Consider the following 27,467-nt stretch of genomic DNA (forward strand, 5'->3'; position numbering starts at 1 on the left):
GTTAGGGAGAAGAGAGACATCAGCAAAGAAGACAAAATTGGGCCAGTGAGGTAGGAACAAAACCTGCAAAACCTGCCAGCCAAAGAAGAAAGAACTTCAAGATGAAGGGAATGATTATCGATGTCAAGTGTTGCTGACAGTCAACTCAAATGAGGACTGGGGGTGGTCACGGGCGCAGCGACTTGGAAGTCACTGGTTGGCTGGTAAGCGGCAGTTTCAACTAGTGGTAGACACCAAAGCCTAATGTAGTGGGTTTAAATAAGAAAGGATAAAAAGGAGTATAGCCAACTCTTGAAAAGTACTGCTGCAGGGGAAGCCAAGACATAGGGTGGTAGCTAAGAAAAAAGATAAGGTGCAAGAGAGGTTTTCTTAAAGATGGGAAGTATAGCATCATGTTCGTCTTTGAGAAAGAGGAAACATTCCCTAGAGCAACTCTGAGTAGGTGAGAATGGAATGATCTAGAATATAAGTGGAAGGGTTTGCCTTGGATAGAACTAAATTCACCCATGCAGACAGTAGCAAATGTGGGCACAGACTTGGGGTTATGATGGTGTGAATATAGAGAAGCACTTTTCTGGTTACTTTTATTTTCTCAGTGGAGTTGGAAGCTTTAATTTTATTAAAGATGTTCTCTAGAATGGCCTTGCTGCCAACCAAAGGCTATCCCCTATCATGTGCCCTTCTGTAGGACAGAAATAAAGAAAAGCAACCCCAAACCCGAAGCTTAGCATATAGCATCACTGACTATTATGTGCTTTGGAAGCCACAGGTGAAAAACCTTGGACAAGCACAGCATATCTGTGGAGAGCTAGCACAGCAAGAAAACTAATTTAAGTCCTAATTAAAGACTGAGCTAATGAAAATATTCAAGGCCAATCCTTATGCTACCCAACTTCCCTCACAGAGACCCTTACAACAGCACTTGGAAGTGGCTGATGTCACTGCACAACATGGTCCGGAAAACCAGCCAATAATCACTATTACTCAGAACGAGAGTCTGAACGTGGGCATCATCCCCGAATGCTAAAAGGGAATAATGTCACAGGTGGGAAATCTCTGGGCTCTAGAAATCCTTGTTATCCCCAAAATCGTTATTAAGCAAATTAGTCGTAGTTGACTTATTCATTGTATGGACATGGGGCATATATTTGTCATACCTATTTAGTAAGTGGTGCCAAAAGAATTTTACCAATAAATAACTGTTTGTTAGTTCATTATTACAGATACAAACACTAGCCCTGAGATAATTTATCATCTATTACAATATTAACATTTTAAAATAAAATGCAGTGTAACACATGGGCAGATATATGCATGTATATTAGGCAGGAAGAATGAATGCATATCCCCTGCAGAGAAAGTCTGCCAAGAAGCGCTCAGGAGTATTTCATTATGTGTTCAAAGGAAAAAGGAAAATCACGCAGCTCATTATGCATCATAACATACTTGTAATTTAAATACATCTGCAACATTAAATAGGAATAAAAATATGTATATGTATGAATACATAACATACACACATACACATAAGTAGAAACCATATATATAAAGACATATAATCTATAGCAGGATCTTTTAGTAACACCGTAGCGCTTTTGAAACCCAAGATTGCAGAATAAAGATGATGGACTTGGGCTTTTCATTTTTAATAACATCCCTTATTAAGCCATTCGAACTTATTTTCTTATCATTAGGATTTTAATGTTCATTTCAGTGTGGGTCCAAGTAAGGACGGGGGAAAAAAAATTAAGAAATTGCACTGGAATGATATTCAACAAGAATTGTTTTTTTGGCACTTCTGGTCTGTGATTTTTTTCATGTGAGCTCCACTTTTATTAACTGGCCAAACTGACATGGCAAATTGCCTTTCCAAAGATCACAAAGAGGGCTGGAGCCAGTCAGAATCACTGCCTTATATGTTTAGGTTAATAACTGTGCAATGATCTCATACCAGATACTCTGTTTGAAGCAGAGAGAAATCAGCAGAAGAGAACATAAACTAAGGTTTTGCCTATGTTAATCTACTTAAAATACATAAGCCCTGTATTTTCAAAACATCTATTTTTCTCTAACTTTGTGATTCTATTACGTGCAAAGCACAAAACTACTAAGGGATTATAGAAATATGTAAGAACTTATTTTCTTCCTTCAAGTAACCTACTTGCTAGTTGGAGGAATGAAAGCAATTATAAACATGTAATTAATATATGGGAAAGTAAGGGCAGAAATGCAAGCAATCACATTTGGTCGGTAGCACTAGGAGAGGAATTAGGTAAGAAATGCACATGAGAAAGCTTTTAAAGAACAGATAAAACGTCCATAGGTAGAAAGAGGGTAGACAGGTAGGAAGGGGAAAGTGAGGAGGCCCAAGGAAGTCATCCTGAACAAAACCACACAGAACGTGGAGCCATTCCAAATGTCCATGTAGGAGTCTGAGTAGGGAATACTGCTGAGAGTTGAATTGTGTCCACCAGAAAGATACATTCAAGTCTTAACTCCCAACACCTGTGAATGTGATTCTACTTGGATACAGGGTCTTTGCAGATGTGATCAGTTAAGATGAAGTCACACTGGATTAAGGTGGGAGCTAGTACAATGACCACTGTCCTTATAAGAAGGGGGAAATTTGGACAGAGACACATACACACGAGAGGAAGCTGAGAGGTGACAGGAGGGAGGGGAGCGATACAGGCCAAGGAGCGCTAAGGCCTGCTGGCAACCACCAGAAGCTAAGAGCAGGCAGGGAAGGATCCTGCCCTAGAGCCTTCTGAGAGAGCACGGCCTTGCTAACACCTTGATTCAGGAGTCCCGCCCCTCAAAACTGTGAGAGAGCAAATGCCTGCTGTTTTAGGCTATCAGGTTTGTGGTAATTTGTTCTGCAGCCCTAGGAAGCGGTATTAGTTTGTTCAGGCTGCTGTGACAAAAATACTACAAACTGGGTGGCTTATAAATCATATAAATTTATTTCTCATATATATGGAAACTGGGAAGGCCAAGATAAAGGCACCAGCAGATCTGACATCAGGGAGGGGGGGCTCACTTCCTCAGAGGTACAGGGTCATCCCACCGGACCTCATTGGCAGATGAGGCAAGGAGTCTCTCGGATCTAAGGATGCTAATCCCACTGTTGAAGGCCCCATCCTCATGACCTAATCACCTCCCAGAGGCCCCATCTCCAAATCAGGATTCAACTTTTGGGGAGGACACAAACCTTCAATCTACAGCAGAAGCTAATAGAAATACAAGTCAAAGAGGAAGTTTTCCCTTAACTGTGGCAAGATAAACTGAGATCCTCTTACCCACTCTTCCCTTCTTAGAAAAGGAATTGAGGGTTAGAACAAATCCACTTGGAAATGGTAACATCTGTCCAGAGCTACTCTCAGTACTTGAAGTCCTTTATAAAGGAAACTGCGCAAAGAAGAAATGACTGCTCCTCTAGAGTCACTGAAGCCAGAAATGTCATTCTGTTAGGAGTAGGGTCAACGTATGCTAAGGAAGGAAGGGCTGTCTTACAGGAGAGGGAACTGTGTGATCTCAGTAAGAAAATGCTCACGGCGTCAGGGGGTGTCTGCACTTAGACATGTTAGAAGGAAATCAGCTTCAGGCCTTCTGAGCGGAGAGGAGTGCATCCTCCCCACCTCAGTCAGCAGAATCTAGGCTGTGGGAAACCCCCATTAATACCCCAGTTTAAGATGAGTTAAATATGAAGGAGGGGAGAGACGGTGGTGTTTCCCAAAGGAGAGGGGTGTGAACATTAGAGAGTGGGGGTGATGAGAGGGGGCTGTGGCGAAGAGTACTACGGACGGGCAATGGGGAGCAGGCAAGAGCACTGACTGTCCAGCAAACGGTGTAACGGAAAGGATTCACTGGAGAAAGTTACAAGTCTCAGTCTTTCTTAAAAACTCAATTTTTTGTTCTAGTCTCTTTCCCAGGCTTCCTTGCTCCAATCAAACACAGTTGCTCATATCGTCTCAAGCACAATTCAGATCATCACAAGAATGGAAAAGAGAAAGAAATAATGTTCATTTTTCTGGATTTCTAAAATAGGCTCTTGAGAATCCAAGAAGAAAACCCCAAAGAAAGCGTGGCCAAGGTGAAAGCGTGGGATTGGACAGGAGAGAGAAGAGAAGGGGCATTCGACCTGAGGAATATGGTTTGGCAAACCTGGAAAAGAGACAGCTCAGACTTAGGGACACTGTGGGAGGCAGCTGTAGACGGTGCGTGCACCCCCAGACGGTGCGTGCACCCCCAGAGCAGGGACCCCAACCCCCAGGACAGCATGGGATCTCAAGACTGTTTTCTCATCGCTTCCACGTACATACCACCACAGGGAAGGAACTGGCCCCGTCCCTCCACCCACAGGCCTGATGCGGCACCCCACAGTGCCAGAATTACCCATGCTACAGCATCTTTACCCAACAAGTTAAAAAAAATAGGCTTTTTTTGATTTTTAGAAAATGTTGAGTTACAATTTATCTAATATCAACAATAAATCCTATATGGTTCTTAGAGATCAGTTTATTATTTCCATTATAGCAGTGGCCAAACTAAGAGAAGTACAAAAACGCCAAATTCACCAAAATTAAAAAAAAAATTCAACGTTTAGATGATCTAGATTCTTATTCATCCGTATATATCTGAAATTACAGTAAAACCAATAAAAGACTTTCAGTGATCATAATAAATTAAATGTTTGCTAGCTCAACCCTTAAAGCAAAGCTAAGTAGGAGAAGAAGAAAAAAAAAAAAGTAAATGTCCTCAAAGAAATAATGCATTTTAAAATGATTTAAGGTAATAAGTTAACTTTGTTCTATGGTTTTGACATAAAGCATCACAAAGTGTCCTGATGAAGAACCTAGCTTTCCTACTGTTTGCTAAAATTCATTCTCATCGAATGGCTCTCAGCTGTGGCTCCTGGGCCATCTGCTTCAGCGTCACCTGGGGGCTTGTCAGAAATACAAATTCTTGGGCCTCACCTCAGACCTTCCGAATCAGAAACTCCACTCTAGGGGTGAAGCCCAGCAACCCGTTTCACAAACCCTCCAGGTAACTTCAGTCCTGCTAACATTTGAGAAACATTGTCCTAACAGATGGTAAATGTTACCGCCAGGACCAATTTAGATTCATGACAGAAAAATCATTTTTTTAATCTAAAATTAAGCATAAAAGAAGCAACTGTTTTTAACTATAGGAAAAATGTAAACGTTTAGATACCCTTAATAACGCAAAGCAATTTCTTGAACAATTTGTTTTTGAAACTTGTAACTGGGATCAGACATATAAAAAGTATCCCATTTTATTTTTAAAAATTGTTTATGTATCACTCATAGCTTGTAATTTCTGAGCTCACTTTGAACTTTTAAGAAGATTTCTGTACTAAAATCCCATTCAAGTAAAAATGTTAGTTTATAAAGAGGCTTACATGACTATAAATTATAATATATAGTACATATAAAGTTAGTTTATAAGTTTATTTTTCATGGAAAGAGTAGGTACACAAAATTATCTTCTAAAACAAGCTTTCCCTACAATTATTTAAGTCAAATTCATTATTTAGTTCTATTTTTTTCAACTAAAAGAAGTCATACCTTCCCCTACTTTAGTACTTTAAAAGCTATGTAATATTAGGATAATATAAAGAATCTAGCATTTTCAGGGAAAATACATGTCTTTTTATATTTTTTCATGCAAAATTTAATGCTTAATTGCTTCTGATTTCAATGTAAAAACATACAGCAGTATTTTATGAATGACTGAAACTACATGAAAATAAATAGCATGTAAGTAGGTCATCTTATATGAGATCAGTATTTAACAAAAATATTCTGTAATAATCATTATTACAGTGTCCTATTCAACACAGATAAAATAGTTCAGGGAGAGAAAAAAGAAAAGACACTAACGTTACCTGTTTCACGGAATTATCCAAAATACAGATAAACATTAATAAGGAGAAAAAAGTAATAACTGATTTCTGGGAAACACCAAAATGATGTGGACTTGGACATTTTTGCCTTTGTTGTGTATAATAGATGAAAGATAGACAGTCTTCAGATCCTACTTCTTTTTTTCTGTACATTAAGATAAATTTCTGAAAGTTGCAGTTCTCACTATTCCCATAAAGGAAGTAATACATTTCCTCAGATCCACAAATGAGAGGACAATATTACCTCGGCAGCTTGTTCAAGCATCTAGAAATAAATTCACCAGGTATTTCCCATCCAGGTCCCCCTCTACTGAATTTTCAAACATGGCCTGAGAAACACCAGTAGAATTCAAGGATCCTTCTCCATGACAATTTAGATAATGGCATATAAGTGGGAAATATTATTTACTTGATTTTGGTTTGTCTCCCTCATCACTTAGAATATAAGTTCCAGAAGGACAAGAACAGCTCCTTAATAAATATTTATTAAATGTATGGTCGATGGCATAAATGTTTTTGTTCAATTTTTAATGGTACATGTTGTTTAGTTTTCCAAAAGTGATTGATTTTTAGAACATGTTGAGTTACAGTTTTTAAATATGCAAGATGTTTTAATCCCTATTTATGGATTAAAGTAATTAGCCACTTACATAAAGAAATAGGAATTATAGCATCACTTATGTCTTCAGAAGCGTTCTGATTCTTCTGCTGTTTCTAGTGATTCTTTTTTTTTCCAAGACAAGTGCCAAGACGTGAGGAAAGCCATCTTTTTGAGGGCTTTGACCATATTAACACAGGTCTTATGGTGCTGAGAAAATTTAGGATTGTTGCTCTCAAAGTAATTGCTGGAGTGAGTGGGTTTATGATCCACAATATGGGATTCTGGTTCTGCCACTGACCTTTCAGCAGAACACCTACAAATCACTTGACCTTTTTATGTCTAATTTACCTAGTTGTGAAATAACAACAGTGCGTCAAAGAGAATGACTAGATGACTGGTGCTTCTAAAACTCCTGATGTTCCTGAACCAAGAAGGTTTAACCAAGAGCACAGCATTAGTATCTACTCTCCTCTACCACATATCACCCAGTCCAAGAATGAGTCAATTGCATTTTTGTTGCTCATAGTCTTGACAAAGCCACTTTAAAGGGGGCTAATTAAAGGCTTGGAATTATCATGAGTTCCACCACAGTTTTCACACTGCCACTGTGTGTGCTCAGGACTCCAGTCTGATGGGCACAAATGAGCCAGATGTAAAACCGGGGGTGGAATGTAGGGAATTGAGAAGAGGCACTATGAGATTAATTTTCAGGAACTTAAAGTTAAATTGCTTGAAAGCATTTCAACCTCAGGTTTCTGCAGCTTTCTACTTCTGAGTTATATCAGACTGAGAAACATCATGCTAGCACTGCCTCTGTTTAACTGTCTACTCAACAGCTGCTTAAAAAAAGGTCAGCTTTTGTTAGAGTGGGTCTCAAAAGTGAGAGAATTACTGCTCAAGTGAACTTCTGCATTTCAAAGGCAGACCTAATAGAGGAGGAAATGAGGTGGCGAGGTGAATTTCATCTCAAGGAAGGATGCAGATCAGTTGAATCAAACTGAAAAGGAACAAAGAATTTGAGACAGACTATTTTGTTACTTGTTCATTCTGCCACATCTCTTAACACCCTTTTAAACGGTATCTAGTCATTCAGAAGGTAAATCACCCAGGTTGCAAGTGAAAAGACAAAGGGAAGGCAAGCCGAGAGGGAGGAAAGGGGGAAACACAATTGAGAGACAAAGTCATTGAGAAAAATGTGTTCTCCTTTCCTAGAAAAACCTATAGCCAACTGGTAGAGAAGACATTTAACAATATAGACACTGAACACAAACATATTCACTATAGGCAAAGTTACTGCCTGCATTATAAGCTTCTTTGGTATTTTATGATAAGGTCATGAATTATCCATAAATGATACTCAATATTGTTAGATCCATAAGGCGTGTTATGTGAGATTGTAACATAAAGACCCACTTACCCCAATCTCAAACAGCAACAGAAAATTCTCCTGATAATGTAAGCATTCATGAGCTAAATACAATGATTAGTGTATTCCCTCAGTGTTTATCCTAAAATAGCTAAGGACCCTCTAACATGTGCCCAGTAATTTCAGTTATAATAGTGAACAAAGCAGACAAAGCTCCTTGCCCTTAGAGCTTGACTTTCTGGTGGTGGGGAACACACAAATAGACATGGGGTCACCAAAATGGGAATGTGCTAAGAAGAAATAAAGCAGAGGATGGGAGAAATGAGCACCAGGAGGAAGGAGGTTGCCATTTTAAACCAAATGGTCAGGTCATTTCCACAGAAACTAAAAAGGGAGAAGAAACAGTAAATTCAATGACACAGAGCAGGACTATGTTTCTTGGCTTCAAAGCACAGCCATGAGACCAGTGTGGCTAAGGAGGTAAGGAGGAAGGTGGCCAGGAGATGGGTAGAGGGGACAGAGAGGTCAGGTCATATCAGAAGGCTTTGGAAGCCAATGCTATGATTTGACTTTTGCTCAGGAACAGGACTAGATTTTGCACAGAGAAGGGACATAATTCACATTACGTTTTAGATTACTGTGCAGCTACTATGCTAGAGAGGACAGCTAGGAATGTACAGGTGAAGGGAAGCAGGGAGAATAGTGAGATGCCTAGTGCAGTAACCCAGACGGAGAGATGACAATGGTTTGGGACCAGATGACAGTGAAGCAGGTGGGCAGATTCTGGAACATACTCTGCAAGAAGAGAGAGTAGGCTATATAGATGTTAGCATCACAGGCTCTGGACAAACCTGGGTTCAAATCCCTTCTATCTCACTTGTTCCATGTAACCATGAGCAAGTAACTTAACTTCACCAGGCTTTAGTTTCTTCTGCAAAATGAAGACAATAGCAGTGTTTTGTTATTATTTACCTCCAAGAGTTATTGTGATGAGCAAATGAGACACAACACCTGACAGGCCAAGTACTTGATAAATATGAGCCAAAATAGTAAGAACAGATAAGATTAATCAGGAGCATGATCATAACAGATCTCCTAAGCCATGTTAGTGAGGCCGAGAGCATCCTCTCTCCTGTTGGAAGCCACTGAAACATTCGGTAAGGAGAGAGACATGACCAGTTGGCATTTGAGATGATCTCTTTGACTTCCCTATGGAAAGTGGTTTGAAAGAGGGCCTTGACTGAAGGCAAAGAAACAGGATGCTGCTGTAGATGTCCAGGCAAGAAATGAAGATGGCAGTAGGACACTGGCAGTCAGAGTGAGAAGAATGGGCAGAAGGCAACAGTGACAGGACAACGCTATCCGGTGGCAGAGGTGGAAGGTCAGGATGAACACCAGCTTTCTAGTTTGCTAACTAGTTGGGGAATCCTGCCACTCATGAGAAAGGGAGCACAGAGTAATTCTAGGGAGAGGCAGATGGTGGTTTCAAAACTAAGTTTCCCTGTGTAAGCAAAAATAAACAAGTGGAACTACACCAAACTAAAAAACTTCTCTACAGCAAAGGACACCATCAACAAAACAAAAAGGCAACCTACTGTTTGGGAGAATATATTCATAAATGATGTATCTGATGAGGGGCTAATATCTAAAATACATAAGGAACTCATACAACTCAACATCAACAAAGACAAATAACTCAATTTAAAAATGGGCAGAGCATCTGAATAGACATTTTTCCAAAGGAGACACACAGACAGCCAACAGGCACATGAAAAGACGCTCCACATGGCTAATCACTGGGGAAATGCACACCAAAACCACAGTGAGATATCGTCTCACACCAGTCAGAATGGCCACCATCTAAAAGACAAAAATACCAAATGCTGACAAGGATATGGAGAAAGGGAACCCTCCTACACTGCTGGTGGGAATGTAAATTGGTGTAGCCACTACAGAGAGCGATATGGACGTTCCTCAAAACACTAAAAATAGAAATACCACTCAACTCAGTAATTCCACTTCTAGGAACTTAACTGAAGAAAACAAAATCCCTGATTTGAAAAGATATATGCATCCCTATGTTTATCACCAAATTATTTACAACAGCCAAGATATGGAAGCAACCAGTGTCCATCAACGTATGAATGGATGAAGAAGATATGATATATATGCACAATGGAATATTATTCAGCCATAAAAAAGAAATCTTGCCATTTCTGACATGGATGGACCTAGAAGGTATTATGCTAAGTGAAATAAGCCAGGCAGAGAGAAACAGATACCATATGATTTCACTTACATGTGGAATCTAAAATCAAAACAAAACAAAATGAACAAAATAGCAATATACTCATAGACACTGAGAATTAACTGGTGGTTACCATGTGGGAGGGGTTGGTGTGGGTAGGTGAAATAGGTAAAGGGGATAAAGAGGCACAAAATATTAATCATGATATAAATTAGTCATGGGAATGAAAGTAGAGCATACAGAATATAGTCAGTTCAGTAACATCTTTCTATGTTGACAGATAGAGTGAGGATTTACTAATGTAGATAACTCAATAATCACTATGCTGTATACTTGAAACCAATACAATACTATATATCAAATATACTTCATTAAAAAACATATTAAAAAATTTGGAGACAAAAAAGCCAGACTAAGTTGCCCAGGGCTCACTCACATTGCAACATGCAGGGAAGGAGCATGTTGGGGTTTCAGGAGAAACAGGGAATACCCGGCGCCTGTTACCGCCTGCACCCGAGGGCACTGATCTTTTCTAGATGTGTCTGTTTATTATGTTGGAAAACTACTCCCCTGGTCTGTGTCATTATTGAATGTGTGGGTGTCATCAACTTTAAAAACAAGTTAAAAACGAAGCACTTCCAGAATCAGTGATAACAGTCCATAAAATAGAGACTGATGAAGTGAAACAATTTCAAGGAAAACTTGCCCAAAGAAGTTGTTTCCCGTTCAACCCATAGAGATACACGTTTGTTTATTCCTTTTGGAGCTCGTCTGTGGGTCCTCTTGCAGCATCCGTTTAGGACCTGAGCCCTGGAGCTGTCTGGAGTCCCGCTCTCACCCCACCCTAAGGAGCTCCAGGACGGCTGAGCTGCCTCTCCGTCCTGCTCTGTCTCAGCCGTCTGACTGTGAAGGCCTCGCTGCAGCTCCCAAACCCACTGACATTTAATTAGCACCATCGCCGTGATGCCGCAGCACGCCATACCAGATGAGAGCCTGCAGCACCACGCAGAGCCGGTACAAGCTAAAACAAATCCCTCTTCTGACAGATAAAGGTCTGCTTTTGCAAACTGTAAACTGAGTATTTCCTATTAGCTCTTTACTGGCACTCTTTTAGGTAATGCCACTGAACTAAGAGGAAAGCAAATATTAAATATGAGGAGCCTTAGGGAACCTTGGAGGATGGACATTTTAAACAGAACACACACACACACACACACCACTTCTCCTGAAGACCAACTGCAGCTTAGTGAGGGTATAAATACAGTTGTTCAGAGTGACACCGAGACAATCTGGGTCGTAATGCCACCAGTGTTTATAGCACTCTCCCTCCTTTCTAGGTTTTAAAACTGGTATTTTGCTTTCTTTCCACAGGGATCAGACTCGGCTGCTTAGCATCATTGCTTCTCTGACCCTAAAGTACATTCTGGAGTAGTAACCCCGGCCCCCTGTCACTGCTGCCATCACTCCCACCACTCCCTACTGCTGGCCCTCGGTAGACTCCTGCTGACCTGCTGGTACCGAATCCTGGGGTCAGGTGTGTGGCTGCTCCCTGGGTACTGAGTTCTGAGGGGCCAGTGGTCCCACCTCCTTCGGAGTCTCTCCCCTACCTCACTTTCACACCCCATTCCTTTAGACCTCTCATTATCAACCCGTTTCTGTAAGTTTCTCTTCCTTTCAAGTGTGATGTTACTCAGGGTTTTCCATTCATAGCCTTTTCCTCCCCTCATTCCAATTGCTTTTCCAGGGAAATCTCTTCTCCACTCACTATTTCAAATAACACTTACACACTAAGGTCTCTGTACAGAGATGCTTCAAGCCTGGCTGGCTTTTCTGAGAATAAGTACATATAATCTACCGCATGTTGCACACCTCCAACCCAATGTTCCATTAAGTTCCTCAAACCCCGAGGGTCTAGAACCAAGCTTCTTCTCTCCCCGTTCCATCTCCAAACCTTTTCTATCTCCAGTCTTGTGAAATGCGCCATCATCTACCCACCCACAGCTCTCTACCTAGAAGCTACCCAAGACTCACACATCACTGCCCCTCGGCACATGGCAGTCCCAGTCACTAAATCAGCTAGAAATGAAGTGATACTTGGGCCTTGGTAGTGGTGATGGCTTCTCATTGCTCCTGGGATAAAGGCCAAAACCCTTAGCAAGATCCACCTGCTCTCCTCATCTGATCTCCTGCTGACCCTGCCTGCCTCCTCAGCCTCACCTCTGGGCCTCTCCCTGTTTGGGCCCAACCAACTGGCCTCCTCTTCTTGTTTGTTCATTGTGGACTTTACATATAAAGCAGTGAGGGGCTCAGAATTCTCACACTGCCTTGGGGGCCAAGGAACACATGCCCAGGGAGGAGAGAGTCATGTTTTTTATTTGTTTGCTTGGTGCGAGCTATTTTTTAAAAGGTCTTTTCCTGTTAATAAATACCAGAGATTAATTCCTTTAATTTCTGACGGGAGTGGGGGTTTAACAGAAATGAAAATTGGGTGATAATCTGGTTAGTTTGATACAGGAAGGCAGCAAGCACAAAAGGCAAAGGAAGAGAAGGAAATCAGATGAGCAGTATCTGGGTCAGGTGATGGGGTTTGTCAGACAATTAGGGAAGGAAGCTCAGGAAGGCAGACGTCTGGAGCAGCTCTTTCCAAACCGCACCCTGTGGACAACTTGAACAAAAATATCCGGGATGTATGGTGGAAGCGATTTGGGGCCCTGACCCAGACCTTTTCAACGGAAGTCTCTGGGGATGGGGTCCAGGAATTTGGTGTGCTCTACGCTGCCTGAGTTTTGACCTCAACTCCCATACATTCAGTTTCCCACGTTGTGTATCAGATGTTAGCAGAAACTACCTTTTTCCCCAGCTAAATTTTTTTAGTTTGCCCTCTGACCTAGACCCCTAAATCTGTCTCATTCCAAGTACGTCTGCTCCGTGCCCACCTCACCTGCACTGGTTTTAACTGGACTCACTCACACTCCCGTTTCATATCTGATTCATTCATACTCTCAAACTAATGGAGGAACACATGCCTGCCCTGTCAATTCTCATTTATGATCAGACTTGCAATGTTCACAGAATGCTGAAGTCATAGAATCTCGTCTCCCCGTGGGTATGTGTGTATGTGTTACACTCACAAAGTGAATTAAACATTATAAATATAAACATGAAAAACACTTAAAAATAAATGACCTATCGATTCTTACTCATAAGGAGATTTCAAATGTGGGATACAAGAAACCTCCTGACTGTGAAGTTTTAAAATCACCTAATTCAGGGTTTGGCAAACAACAGCTCTTAGGTCAAATCATGCCTGCCACCTGTATTTTTAAATGAAGTTTCATTTTAACACAGCCATGCTCATTTGCTTAATGCTGTCTATGGGTGTTTTTACACTTTAAGGGCAGAGCTGAGTATTTGAAAAAGGGACAATTTAATCTGAAAGGCCTGGAATATTTACTATGTCACCTGTTGCAAAAAGTTTGCAAACGCCTTATAAAAGTAACACCCACTTGTAAATAGGTCTCAACACAGCTGACAAAATGTTTAGATAGATACATAGATAGGTTCAGAAAACATCTTTTGAACCAATCAATTTTAAATCCCTAAAATTTACCTTAGTCCATTGATAACATAAATCCCAACAAGGGACTTTCCAGAACTTTCCCCTACTCTATAATTTCACATAATTACTTGGTTGTGACATAGAAGGGGGGACTTTTTTGGTCTCGCTGAGGATAACTATTCCCCTTTCTGAAACACGACTTTTTAGTTCAAAAGTTTATCTTCCAGAATTACTTTGTCACAATGGTTTGTGACTTCATGCTTTTATAAGTAATACTGAAATCCAAAAAGCACCAACAGCCACAAAACACAAAAGCTGACCAAGCTTATCACATAATTAGTAAGACTCACACACCTACATGAGACTCTTAGCTACTAATTCAGAAACAAACTGTTTTCATATAAGGTGTAATTTTAGTCAATAGCATTAGTTGGATCCTTCTGTCCTGCCATCCTCTTTCATCTCATACATCTACAAGGTATCTTCAGGATACAGTGTCAGCTACTTGGTTAACTTTTCTTCATTATGTCTGAGCTGGAAAAATGAATCAATAAACACAGGCACATACATGCAAGCACATACACAAATACATATACCCAGAATGTTACTTAGTGTTTTTATATTAGCTTATGTGTTTACTAATTCTATTTTCTCATGGGTTCATTTTTAATTGATTTATCCTTCAATACTTGCTTAAGAATGTCAGGGTATAAATTAGTGCATGAATAAAAATATAATCATTAAAAGATCTTTCTAAGACTTATAATAATACTTTTGGGTTGGGAGATATCTTCGAAAGCAGATTTCACTGTCATTTGTTTTGCATCATTAGTTCAACATTCTACAAAATTGTTAATATCTCACTAATTTTATGGCAGCTTAAATAAGAACTAAGTGCCCTGGGGAACAGTTGAGCGGAAATTTATGCTGAGCCACATTTGAGTAAATATTTCCATTAAATTATTTTTTGGCACCTAAAGCCCTCTAGAATTTGGTGAGATGTGCCCCTCCATTGCTGCCTCCCATGTTTGCACCATACCGCTGTCTCCCTCCGCTGACATCTGTCCCACACACGTCAGGGTGAGAATTACCTCCACCTCTGCTCCTTCTTTCCCTATGATGGAGATGCCTCCTTCTCTTTTCTGCCGACCTAAACCTTATCGATATGAGGATCCATCTAAACTGTCAGCCCCTTCACAAAGCCCTCGACAGTAACTCCAGCCCATGTCAAACTATTTCCTTTCCAGGCATCTTTAGTACCTGCTGACTGTGGCAGGCACTCATCCATTGACATAATTTATTGTATCAAACACAATGCTATGCACTAGGCAACACATTCATGAATGAAACGTAAATGAAGATTCTGTCTTTACCGAATTTGGAGTCTACTGGACGAAACCAGCAATTCAGTAGATAACAATTAGTGATACATGTAAGCCCCATAAGCAATGGGAACACGAGGGAGAGGCACCGACCAGGCCTTAGGTTAGAGCTCAGGGGTCAAAGGCTCAGATTCTGCAGTCAGAGCGCCAGGGTTTGTAGCAAAGAGGGAAGAGGCTGTGGGAGAACCAAGAGTTCCATTAGAGATGAAAAGTGTGAGATGCCTAACAAGACATTTGAATGTCGATCTCAAGCAGGCAGGTGGAGGTGCCAGGATGGCGTTCAGAAGAGAGGCCCACGCTGAAGACAGAAATTTGACGTTATCATGGGACAGCTGGGTTTTAAAGTCACGTGACTCGATGAGATTAGAGACAGTACCACTTGGGAACACGAGGTCCGGGCAGTGAGTCCGAGAAACACGTGACTACAGGCGTGGAGTAGGAGCCAGGAAGGACGGGGCCGCACGGAAGCAGCAGCACCAGGAGATCATGCTGCGTGACGCCCAGCAAACAAAGCGTTACAAGAAGAGAGCGACCAACTGCATCAGGTGTCAGTGACGGGTCACAGGAGATGAGGCTACCTTAACAAAAAGGAAAAAGATGAGGATAGATCTAGAGGGTTGCAGTCACTGGCGACCTCACCGTAAACTGCTCCGGGGCCACGGGCTGGTGTAAGAGAGACCAGAAAGAGAGGAACTGGAGATAGCAACTACATACGCTCTTTTGAGCAGTTTTGCTATAAAAGGGAGCAGAGTTATGGGCCAGTGGGCTAGGGGTTTTTTAGAGAAGCAGGTTTGCATGCCTGAATGCTGAATGATCAAATGATTGATTAAAATCAAATGATAAATTTATTAAATTGCTGTCTCTCTGTTCCTCTGACTCTCCTGCTGGCTCTCTCCACACCCCTCTGTCTCTGCCACCTGCTCACTTTCCCACCCATACTCCTAACCGGAGACCAGAGCACCCCAGACACATGTCTTCCACAGGACTTGCCACAACGTGATTGTTTTGATGTCTCCTTGTAATAAAGAGGGTACAAACTATATCTCATTTTCATATCCCATTCATTCCCTGTGCGTAGCACAATTGATGACTATCACATACCAGCCCTAAAGGAACAGACAATGTGATAACAGCAGAGGGAGACAGTCCCACGAGAATGTAAGCTCACTGAGGGTGGAGATCTGGTCTGTCTGCACACTACTTTATCCCCAGCACTGAGAACAAAGCCTGTTTATAGTTGGTGACCAAGAAATACACACAGAACACAGAGCGCATTAAGAATGGTTTTAGCTGGAGAAAGTCATGAAGTTAATTCTGATCAGCCTTACCATTTATGGAGCATTTCCTATGCACTGGGCTCTGAACAGACACTGAATGTATGTGCAGAGATGTTATTGGAAAGGAAAATTATCAAACTTTATATTATGTTACAACTTTAATTAGAAATATGACCTCTTCTACCACAGAGAATTCATGGCAATAATACAACTAAGGTATTTTTTTTTTCTAAATCTGGTGTCTGATAGACATTTTTTATTATGAAATTATGTTAGTGAGGAAGGCCTATAATCTAAACATCTGTCACACCACCAGTAATTAACATTACTACATAAGGGTTCCCTCAATAAAATCCTCTTAGAATTAAGTACAAAGAAAATTTGTATTTCAGTAATAATCAGTATGGGGTGTGTGTGTTTTTTTTGCATTATATACGAATCATGTAACTTAAGTATTTCTTTTTTTGCCTTAGTTGCCAAGAAACACAGAATAATTAATGTTCAAAATAATATTAGTTAATAATCACATATTTTATTACCTCAAACAGCTTAGTGGTAGGACACTGAAAAATATCTTACGATGGGGGGGAAATAACTGATCCTGGATTTATTTGTTTTAGGAAAGAAAACTTGCAATTATGTCAAGTTTTAAGGCAAAGTTCCTTTAGTTGCTCATATTTCTACCTACTTATTGCCAGACTAACAGCAGGTTTTCACACAGCTGGGCAATTAGAGTGATGCTATTTTCTGTAATGTAATAAGATGAAGTCTTGATATTTAAAAGGTTTTTTTTTTTCAACTAAGTTCAGATATTGGAAAGTTTCTACATTTTTCAAAATCTCCCCATGACATGACCTTACATATCTATTTTCACAATGACTGTTGCATTGTACACACCTCAAGGTTATGTATATTCACTCCTGATTATAACTCTGAAGTGCTGATTATTATTTATCCCCAAGGACTGAAAAACAACTATGTGCATTTTTTTCAATCTGGTGTGCTCTGCAGAACCGTTCAGAAAACACTGTCCACTGTGCTGACCTATGCCCCTGTATAAATTCCTTTTAGAATTAAATACCAGCAAAAAGTTGGTGATTAATAAAGAATATAGGTATTGACTGGATTGCTCATTGTTTTTCACTCTTAGTTACCAAGAAACTCGGAGCTACCACTGATAAACAAGACTAGCCAAGATCCTCAGCATACTTAGATTCCTTTTGCTTCTCAAGACTTTTGATCTTGAATTCTAACACTCTAATTATAACAGGCCATTTCTTATTCAACCACAAATTCCTTTTATAAGTAGGTAGGGTACAAAAAAATACATAAATATCCCATAGCTGATTAGTTCCTTCATTACATAATTTACATGATCTAAAACATAATCTAATCCAAGAAAAGAACCACCATGGCCCACACTCTATTGTCCAGAGGTCTCTGAGTTTCTTTGCAAAAATAGCTCATGGATAGCCATCATATTTATACAGGTGAGAAAGCTGAAGTCAGAGAAGTTGAGTGATGTAATCAGCTAGTGGAGGAAATACAGGGTGCAAGGGTGAATAATAGTTCAACTGTTTGCACAATATTCCAGCCAATGTGTTACTGAGCCACAAGTGCCTCTGTGAGCTGAAAAACTCAGCTGTGTTTTCTCCTTTCTGCACTACAAGCAATAATAAAGATGAAGTAATTGTAAGTTACTTAAAATCCTTCAAAGATATTAAAGATGGAAGTTATGTATCCAATTAGAAATCCATCTTCCTGTTTCTACAAATAAAGTAAACGAAGCGATGCTGATTACTACTTATTAGCATAAGAACATAGAAGCTGCAAAGGGGTGAAGCAGACTAAGTCCCTAAGGAGAGCATTTTAAGAACTCTGAGTAATATATACATTTCATATGACTTCATATAAATTAAAATGTAGCTATTTAGAGTAATGTATATGCGTATCTCTTAAAATGAATATAGCTCAACAATTGCAGCTATGAGAACATATGAGAAAAGAAATCAACAAATGAGGACCATCAGGACATCCAGCAAGTTCCTTCAGCACGACAAGAAGAATCCCAGTCCTTGAAACACAATGGCCATCTCCACCATACTCACTCTCTCTCTCTCTCTCTCTCTCTCCTTCAAGAAAGAAAGAGATAATGGCTTTGGCTGGGAACAGGATAACAAACCAAGGGCCTAAAATAGTTAGGAAATGCTATGTATTTTCCTGTATGGAAAAAATATATATATAGAAGCAGCCTAGCCAATATCTCTAACTTGGCTAAGACTTGAATTTCTTGGATATGCTTGAAGTCAGAGCAGACATAAGGAGATGCCAAAGATATAGCAAAGGTCTTCTACATTGCTAGAATTTAGATGGATGCTCTAATAATTATGTCACTCAGAAATAAATATATATCTCCCAAACATGAAATGTGAAGCCAAAAAATAATTGCTTTTACTGAATTTGGCTTCGTGATCTTTACACCAAAGAAACAATTAGAGAGTCCAATTTCAACCCATTTCCTGAATTGCATTTTTTATTGCTCCACTAACTGTGAATTTGAGAGGTCATCTAAATGGCAATAATCCAAAAGTTCTTTGTTGCTTGGTGAAAGATACGTAGGGGCCTATTAGATGATTTACATCTATTATGCCTAGGCATTTCTTCCCCATAATTTTTTGTGTGTGTGCAGTTTCTTTTTTTTTTTTTTTAATGAGGCCCCAGGGGTGCCCAGATTTTGTGAATCTATGACTAATGAAATAGCCAAGACCCATATATGTGAAATAGAGAACAACTCTAGGATGACACACAGGTAGTGAGAAGGTATGGATGTATGTAGTTTTGGGTAAATAAAGTAGATAAAAAAATTTAAAACAAAGAAAAGATCATTGCTATTTGGAATTTTCCTAGGAAATGGGGTGAGTAGGCCTCACCTTAGATCTTAGAGGAACTAAGGTGATACCAACACAAGTTTTAAGAACAAGAGGAAATAGCTGATTAGTTCAAAGGAGGGTACCATCATATAAGAAAGAAAGAAGTGCCTGGCATGAAAGAAGAGATCACAGGGCCCTATCTATACAGAGTTGGCTAAGGTCATTTGCAAAGAGAGATTTACAAAATTCAAGACAAAGTTTGTAGCAGTTGAGTAAGATCCTTGAATGCCAGAATACTAATATCAGCTTGGTAGGATGCTATTAATCTTACATAGTACCTGTATTATATAAAAAACATTATCAGTATGCATGCATTTTTTGCAAGAAATTATTCCCCCAAATTCTTCTTCAATGTCTACTATATGGTAGGTATGGACTTGGCATAGGACCAGAAAATACTGAGCACAAGGATTTGTACTCCAGTGGGAAATTATATCGTTAACTGTGATCATGATAATGATAACAGGGAAAAAAGTCTTCATTCCATATTTTCTTACAATACCTAAATTATAAAATACTAAAATTCTAGACTATATCGTGCTTTAGTCATTCACTGATTCATTCATGCAACATTTGTTAAATGCCTATAGTCACGGTCATTAGAGTTATCAAAGATGCTGACTTAATTCAAATTTTTGTAGTTTATTTCATATAAAGACATAAGTAGATAATACACAAGATTCCTACCAACATTCCCAAAAGAAGTTCCTTTCTCAGCAGTATCTGTGGTACATTTTTGCAGAAGTTTGTCCTCTGTTTGGAATGTTCTCCCCCATGACCTCTATCCTTCCAGATTAAGTTTAAGTGTCACTTCTTCCGTGATTCTTCTCCTGACTCCTAAGGGAAGTATATCTTGTGCATACCTCCATTTTAACAAAAGTAATTTAAATTATAATGATTTAGCTGTCTCCCTCTCCCCTTCACACACTTAATTGTGAGCTTCTTGATGGCATCCTTATTCTTCTTTTCGTCTTAGCAACTAAAACAATGCCTGACATAAGAGGTGCTCAATAAATGTTCATGAATGACTATCTCAACGATAAGTGAACCTCAGGTGCATTGTATCTGATTATTATATATTCAAATGCTAATCGCTGGCTGAGTGTCCAGCTATCCATGTCTTTTGTTCCTCTAAGCATGCCAAGCTCATTACCACTTTCAAGACACTAAGATACTCCCCCACACCACCTCGTTACTGACTTTTGCTTTCTCACTTAGATCTAGCTTCAATCTTAACTCGAGAAAACCCTTCTGAACACCCAGTTTATAATGTACCTCATTACTGTCTCTTCTCACACCCCACTGTCATCCTCTACACAGTCTGTTCCACCAGCTGCTTCCAGGTCTGTCTGCTGTTTATTGCTCCCAGCCAGCAGGGACATTCCCCGAGAGCTGCTCTCACCCTGCGCTTCTTCACCGCTACCTTCCTTCTATCCAGCACAACGCCTAGTAAAACCTCAACAAATACACACAGTTGAAGAAGGAATGAGAAATTGGGATCCTTGACTCCCCAAACAGCAAATACGGCTTATGGGCTACACTCCACTTGCAGGTAGGTTTTGTTTGGACTGTTCAATAGTTTTAAAGATTTTGAATGAGCTATCAACTTTAAAATATTAGGAGATTACACATTTCTCAAAAGTCTCAAATGTAGGCTTCTTTTGAAATAATGAAAGAAGTGGAATTCCAGGGTCTGCAATCCCAACTGGAAAGTCAGCAGAGGTGAGCAATGGCTGTGTGCTTTGCAAGAGGATCATCAGATTGTCCTGCCCTCACCTGCCCCCACAACACTCATTCACATGCTCTCTCTGGCCCTGAGCATGGTCTGGATTGACCTGTGATCTCTTCTACTAAAGTTCTCTCTGTGACCGAGACTCTACACCACACTCAGGGAATTCCTACAAACCTTGCCCTCAAGGACTGCTGTTACTACTAAATCTTAGACTGCATCTTTAGAGACGGGACTTGCCTTTTTATTATTTCTGCACTAAGACATGGAAGATGATGTGATTAAAAACAAAACTGAATTCACTCAACATACAAAAAAATCTAGGTGAGTGTTTACCAGTTTTAATGGCAAGTGTTTAACAGATAGTTTTAATGGCAGAAAATTATCATTAATTAAAAAGCAAATGAATCAGGAAATAAATAGAACTACAATGACTATGATTTGTTACCTACATTAAAATTCACTAAAAAGAAATGAACCCCGCCAGAAGAATGGAAACGTTTTCAAATAATTCACAAAAAAATAGAACTGACCAAATAACACTGAAAGGTGGTCCATTTTATTGGTAATCCAAAAGATGTGAATGCAAATGAGACCTCCTTTCACCTATGATTCATTAATTAATTCAACCAACATTTGTGGAGTGGTCAATATGTTCCAAAAACTTTAGGTTTGGCAAAGATATTTCTTAAATGGTAGTAATTTTAGGATTTACTAAGATAAGCACCATTGCCCACTGGGAAAAACAATTCTTTAATATGCATCAAGAACCATAAAATAGTTACTACCCTGTGACCTGTAATTAAACTTCTTGGAATTTATCCCAGGGAAATTATTAGTGTAGCAGACAAAGATTAATGTGTAAGGATGTTAATCATAGCATAATGTATAGTATCAAAAACATTAGAAACCTAAATATATAATCAGGAGTCATTAAATAAATTATGGTACATTCAAATGGTGAATGATTACGCAGACATTAAAATTATGTTTTAAGCCATTTAGTGATATGTGAAAATGCTCATGAAAATTTTTAAAGCCTATATTTAAAAAATAACTTCATATAGCCAATTAAAGTGATCCATTCTTTCTTGCCTTATGGGCCAGGGGTTACTTTTGCTTTCCACAGGCTTACTGTCTAATACTTCTCTCCACCATGCAAAACATATAGTATTTTCCATAAACTCCTTAATTCTTGAGGGTCTCACATGTTCACTGCAACATTATTCATAATAGCCAAGATATGGAAACAACAGAAGTATCCATCAGTGCATGAATGGATGAAGAAAACGTGGTGTGTGTGTGTGTGCGTGTGTGCACACACGAGTGCACACAGTGGAATATTATTCAGCCATGAGAAGGAGGGAAACCCTGCCATTTGCAACAACATGGATGGACTTTGAGGACATTATGCTAATAATAAGCAGGTCAGAGAAAGACAAACACTGTGTGCCATCATCACTTACACGTGGAATCTAAAAATGTTGGACTCAGGAGAAAGAGAGTGGACTGGTGATTACCAAGAAATGGGGAGTGGGGGGAATGGGGATATTAGACAAAATGTACCAACTTCCAGTTGTAAGATTAACAAGTTCTGGGTATTTAATGTATAGTATGGTGATTGGTGATTATGGCTAAAAATACTGTATCATATACTTAAATGCTGCTAAGAGAGTAGACCTTAAATGTTCACATAAATGAAATGGTAATTATGTGATGGGATGGAGCTAATGATATAGTGATTATCACTTTGCAATACACAAATGTATCAAATTAACATGTTGTACACCTTAAATTTACACAATGTTATATGTCAATTACATCTCAATGAAGCTGTGGGAAAAATAAAAAAGGGTTTCAGACAGAAAAATAGAAACTGCTACGTGAGGCCAGAGAAACAATATGGTTTCTTAGATGTTAAATATACACTAAGTACAGAACAGTGTTCCAGAATGTAGGCAGTGACTGTTTTACAGAAAAAAAGGAAAGAAGAGAAGGAACCAGAAGAGAGCATAATATGAAAGACCAGGACTGGAGCAGACAAGCGTAAGGAAAGCATGTGGAGGACAGAAGGTCAGAAAGGACACAGAGCTGAGCTGTAAGGAAATACTCTGCACGATACTATGGTACTGGAACTTAAGAAATTCCCTTTTTGATGTATTTATAGTTATATGTAGATCAGACAAGACACTTACAAGAAGCATTATTTGTTTCTTGTAACACCAACCACAGGAAGGGCGATAAAGGATGTCACAGTGGAAAAAAGCAGAACTACCTCACTACCACGAAAAGAATTAACAACAAAAATTGAAAGTCTGAGGGCACCAAAATAAACTGTCTGTACAAAAGATGATTATAGTAAAACAAGGAGGAAGTTGAGCCTCGGTTTTGGAATTACTGAACCGTGCAGACAGAAGCCAATCTGCACGGTCATCAGCAGGCTGCAGCCAAATGACTCCTCATCTACCATGAAAATAGCAGACCTGGACCCGGCCGAGCCTTTGGAGCACGGCTACGTGGCCTCTTCTGGAGCAAAGCTGATAACCACCACTCTTGTGTTTGTGCCTCGGTGTGCCAGCTGTTTGCACAACAGAGTCATAAGGAGCCCAGCAAATACGATTGGCCTCCCAAGAAACCAAATATAATACCCTGGCCTAGAGAAAGCCAAACGGGTCACTTGTAGAAAAATCCAAAGAGCACAGTGGGTTCTTCTCTGTGAGTGGAAACTGAATTTTTCATAGAAAATTAGAGGAGCCAGCCCAGAGAATACCCTTAGAAAGTGGAAAGCTAACTCTCTCTGTCGCTCTAGGAAAATAAGACAGTTGCTTAACTCTAGACTGTCAGTTACATACAGCTGTTTCGTAGACTTGGCTGCCCCCGTCCCCTCTTTGAGTTCCTAAAAGGCCCCATGGGGACTCTCATTTGGTATTTATACCCTTATAGTTTAATCTCAAGGCTTAAAGCATTTAGTAATTCAGAATCTCCTTCCCCTTACTCAGTCTTGACATTCTTTCTCGCTCTGGCTTTATTTATGTGCGTCTATATGTCATGCCATCCCACCTCTGCAAACTTCTGCTTGTCCAACATTTTAGTTTTAGGAAATCAAGAAACCTCTAAATATCCATTCAAGCCATTTTCACATCCATTGTCTTATCTCTTCTTGTCAGTCAGTTGTTTTTAATCCCATGTTCCTATGTTACTACTTCTGAAATCCCCCTCCTTGGGCAAGTCTTCCCTTGACCTTGATGCTTTTATTGTGACCTGTATTATACTGGTAATCTGAGTTTGTGTTTTTAAACTTCTCCTTCGTGGATGTGGGGTGATCTGGCTCAAACACCTACCACTCCACTGTTTCCAGGGCCAACGTAGCTGGTGTGGGATGTCATTTCCCACTTCAAAGCTACAGGAGCAGGTCTGGTTCACAAAACTGCTCATTTATATGGAGGGATAACCTCCTGAGACAGAACAAGACCAGCTCTCAGCCAAGAATACATGGGTGGCTACATTTCCCTACTTCCTTCTTCTAAAATCTATTACTGATACTCAGCCCTACTCTTCTGTGCTGACTTCCTTCCACAATGCTACAGCTTCTGAAGTAATTCCTTGCCCATGGACACGTGCTGTGCCACCACATTTCTGTATTTGTTCCAGTAGCCAATATGATTTTAATCCTCATATTTTTTTTCTCTTCTACTTACATTCAATCTCGAAGCATTCCTTTTCCAACTTGACTCAATTCCTGGCACCTGATTTATCTTTCTTTCTAAAACTACACCTTTTCTACATCCTAAATCTCTGTGTTCTGCTTCCTTCAACTTGTCCTTCATCTTAGCTCTCAGTTCCTAAATACGTAAACTTTTCTTTTGTCTTTCTAGCTATAACCCATCTGCCCTTATCTTTTTCTGTCTTACATAGGCATTTGCTATACAATGAGAGTTTTAAAAACCTTTTCAATGATCCAACTATAATACAAAACAACAGCAGCTTGTTTTGTTAATAGCTTTTCAAATTTGACTCCTTCCCTGAATCTTTTGTAAAAATTATACTTGCTTATATATATTATACAGTTCTACAAAGGATAAAGAAGAGCAGGAAATGTAAAGAGCAATCTTTTAACACCTTGAACTTATACAGTGCTGTATGTCAATTTTTACATCTCAATGAAAGAAAAATTAAAAAAAAATTTTTTTGAGTAAATGTGCTCAGAATCTTACCTTGTATCAATCAGTGTTTGTTAATTAACTGATAAGGTGGGAAAGCAGGAAAAGGGAGACTGTCAATGGTAGAAAATGACCAAAGACTGGGGAAGTCCACAAAGTTTGGACTTTATTCTGCAAAAAAGAGGGAGCTACCATAGACAAAATCAAAGTGGCATTGTACATTTAAAACTTTTACCTTCTAAACAAATCTGAATTAGAAGGTGCAAATTTAAGTGGATCTTCATCCACTTAGTGGAATTAAATTTATCAAATAACAAATATCAAGCACCTGTTTTCATAAGTTACAAAAAATGGAAATGGTTCCTTCAAAAGAATTTAAAATTTGGCCTCATTCTAGAAGTCCAACTGAAGCCAATTAGAGGCTGCCACGTGATGGCTTCTGCAGGAAGCATGCCAGCCTACAATTCAAAGAGGTCAGAAGTCACTGCAAGGTTTGCCCCGGTCAGACCAGATCAGATGCACCTCCTTGCTTCACACTCTGTCTTCTCAGCCTCTCTTTTTCCCTCCTTAAAGACTTACACTTGCTGCTAAGGTTTACCTGTTCCTTAGGTTCTGACACTGGGACCATCTCCTCCTTCCTGGCCCAATGGTGTTTGGTGCCAAGTACTGTTTTCTTGTGGATCAGCACCTAGCACAGCCCTGTGGGCAGAACAAGGAGATCCGGCAGCTTTTCCCTCCTTGGCCAGGGGCAAGGGGGGTAAGAGGGGCAAGTGCGAAATAAATGAAGAGACTAGAACTTGATATATGATTGAGAAGATTAGCAGAATAATATAAAGATATAAAATATAACACCTGATGGGCCAGAATATAGATATTATGTCCAACGTCTTTTGGGGAAACACCATCATCTCCACCCTCATCATCCCCATGACTGCATTCCAACCCTTGGTTATAGGCGTTCTTCATCACATCCACCTGTCAAAAAACAAACAGGAACAACAAGGTTGGAAATCACACACACACACATACACCTGACGCTGTTTATGTGGTGTCATTCAAAACTGGAAAGCCTCCTAAGACTTGTAAAGTATAAAATAAATGAAAATGTCTTTGCAAACATTATTTAAATGAACATGGAAGTATTTTCCTACAATATTCCCTTGGAAAATTTTGCTTTTATTTTTGAATGTTGGTAGTGCCAAAGTTCCCGTGAATTAGGGGACTCTGGAACCCTGACAAGCATCCATGTGTATTAATAATAGTAAGTGGGTATTAAGGGTGCACTAGGTAGGTAACAAGGCCATAAGGTGCTGGACATCATGCTTTGCACTGAGGACCCAACAATGGATAAAACAGAGCAGCTGCCCTCAGGGAGCTTACTGTCCATTGGGGGAGTCAGCAAGTCAAAAGGCGAACACACAATCCTTCCGCCAGGTCACGTGTGGGGCGCTAAGGAAGCACAAGGCAGGGCTCTAACTCAGGCAAGAGGTGAGGATGGACCCCAAAAAGGTGCTGTTGGCAGAGGAAATAGTATTTTCAAAGGGCTATGGTGCAGCGCTATTGCTGAATAAATATATAACCCATTGGCCCATTTGATGACCATATAACAGGAAATGTCTTGTCCCCTTAGCCCACTGCCTTGTAGAGAGGTGGCTCTCATTAAATAAATGTTGAATTAAACCACACCTTATCTTTCTCTTTATCTGCCCTCCTTGACTCCATTCCGTACTATTAAGGAGAGGGCAAAAGAGCCTTCCACAGATTTCCCCACAGCACCGACAGGGGTCTCATCAGACTGGGACTTGGTCGACGGGGCCCTGAGCTTTTCGGGTTGGGCATGTGCTCAATGCTTCTGGAACCCAGCGCTTGTAGGGCCTGCCAGAATTACTTCACAACTTCATGTCGCAAGTGAGGAGGAAAAGACAACGGCGACAGTCGGAAGACCCTCTAATGAGTCCTGTGGAATGCCTATCAGTCTCCGCACAATGTCCTCCAGGCCACGTACTGCGCAGCAGTTCACTGATAAGAACAGGTGCAAAAGCTGCTGATTTTACTTTTCTTGGTCAGAAAAAACTATAAATGAAATTTTTGAGGGGTACAAATATCTATTACATATCTTCCTCATATACTCTAGCACACAAACTCAAGCAAACGCTTTTTTCTAGCAAAAACAACTCACAGGTAGTGAATGTGACAATCTAGTTAAGAAAAGCCCTTGGAGTGGAGAATTCCAGGGCAGTCGCGAGGACCCCGGTGACACAGGCCTTTGCCCTCATGGGCCTTCCGAGG

The 27,467-nt window shown here is 39.9% G+C and overlaps 1 protein-coding gene across 1 annotated transcript in view; it reads right to left on the bottom strand.

The window, feature by feature from the left end:
- The window catches only part of ITPR2 (inositol 1,4,5-trisphosphate receptor type 2), a 445,246-nt gene that overhangs the window by 111,406 nt on the left and 306,373 nt on the right, over positions 1–27,467 (bottom strand). The window contains exon 45 of the mRNA XM_036889596.2: positions 26,031–26,153. Coding sequence (XP_036745491.2) covers positions 26,031–26,153 — 123 coding nt within the window. The remainder of the gene's footprint in view (positions 1–26,030; positions 26,154–27,467) is intronic.

The sequence above is a fragment of the Manis pentadactyla genome, chromosome 14, assembly GCF_030020395.1.
Source record: "Manis pentadactyla isolate mManPen7 chromosome 14, mManPen7.hap1, whole genome shotgun sequence".
Classification (NCBI taxonomy): Eukaryota; Metazoa; Chordata; class Mammalia; order Pholidota; family Manidae; genus Manis; species Manis pentadactyla.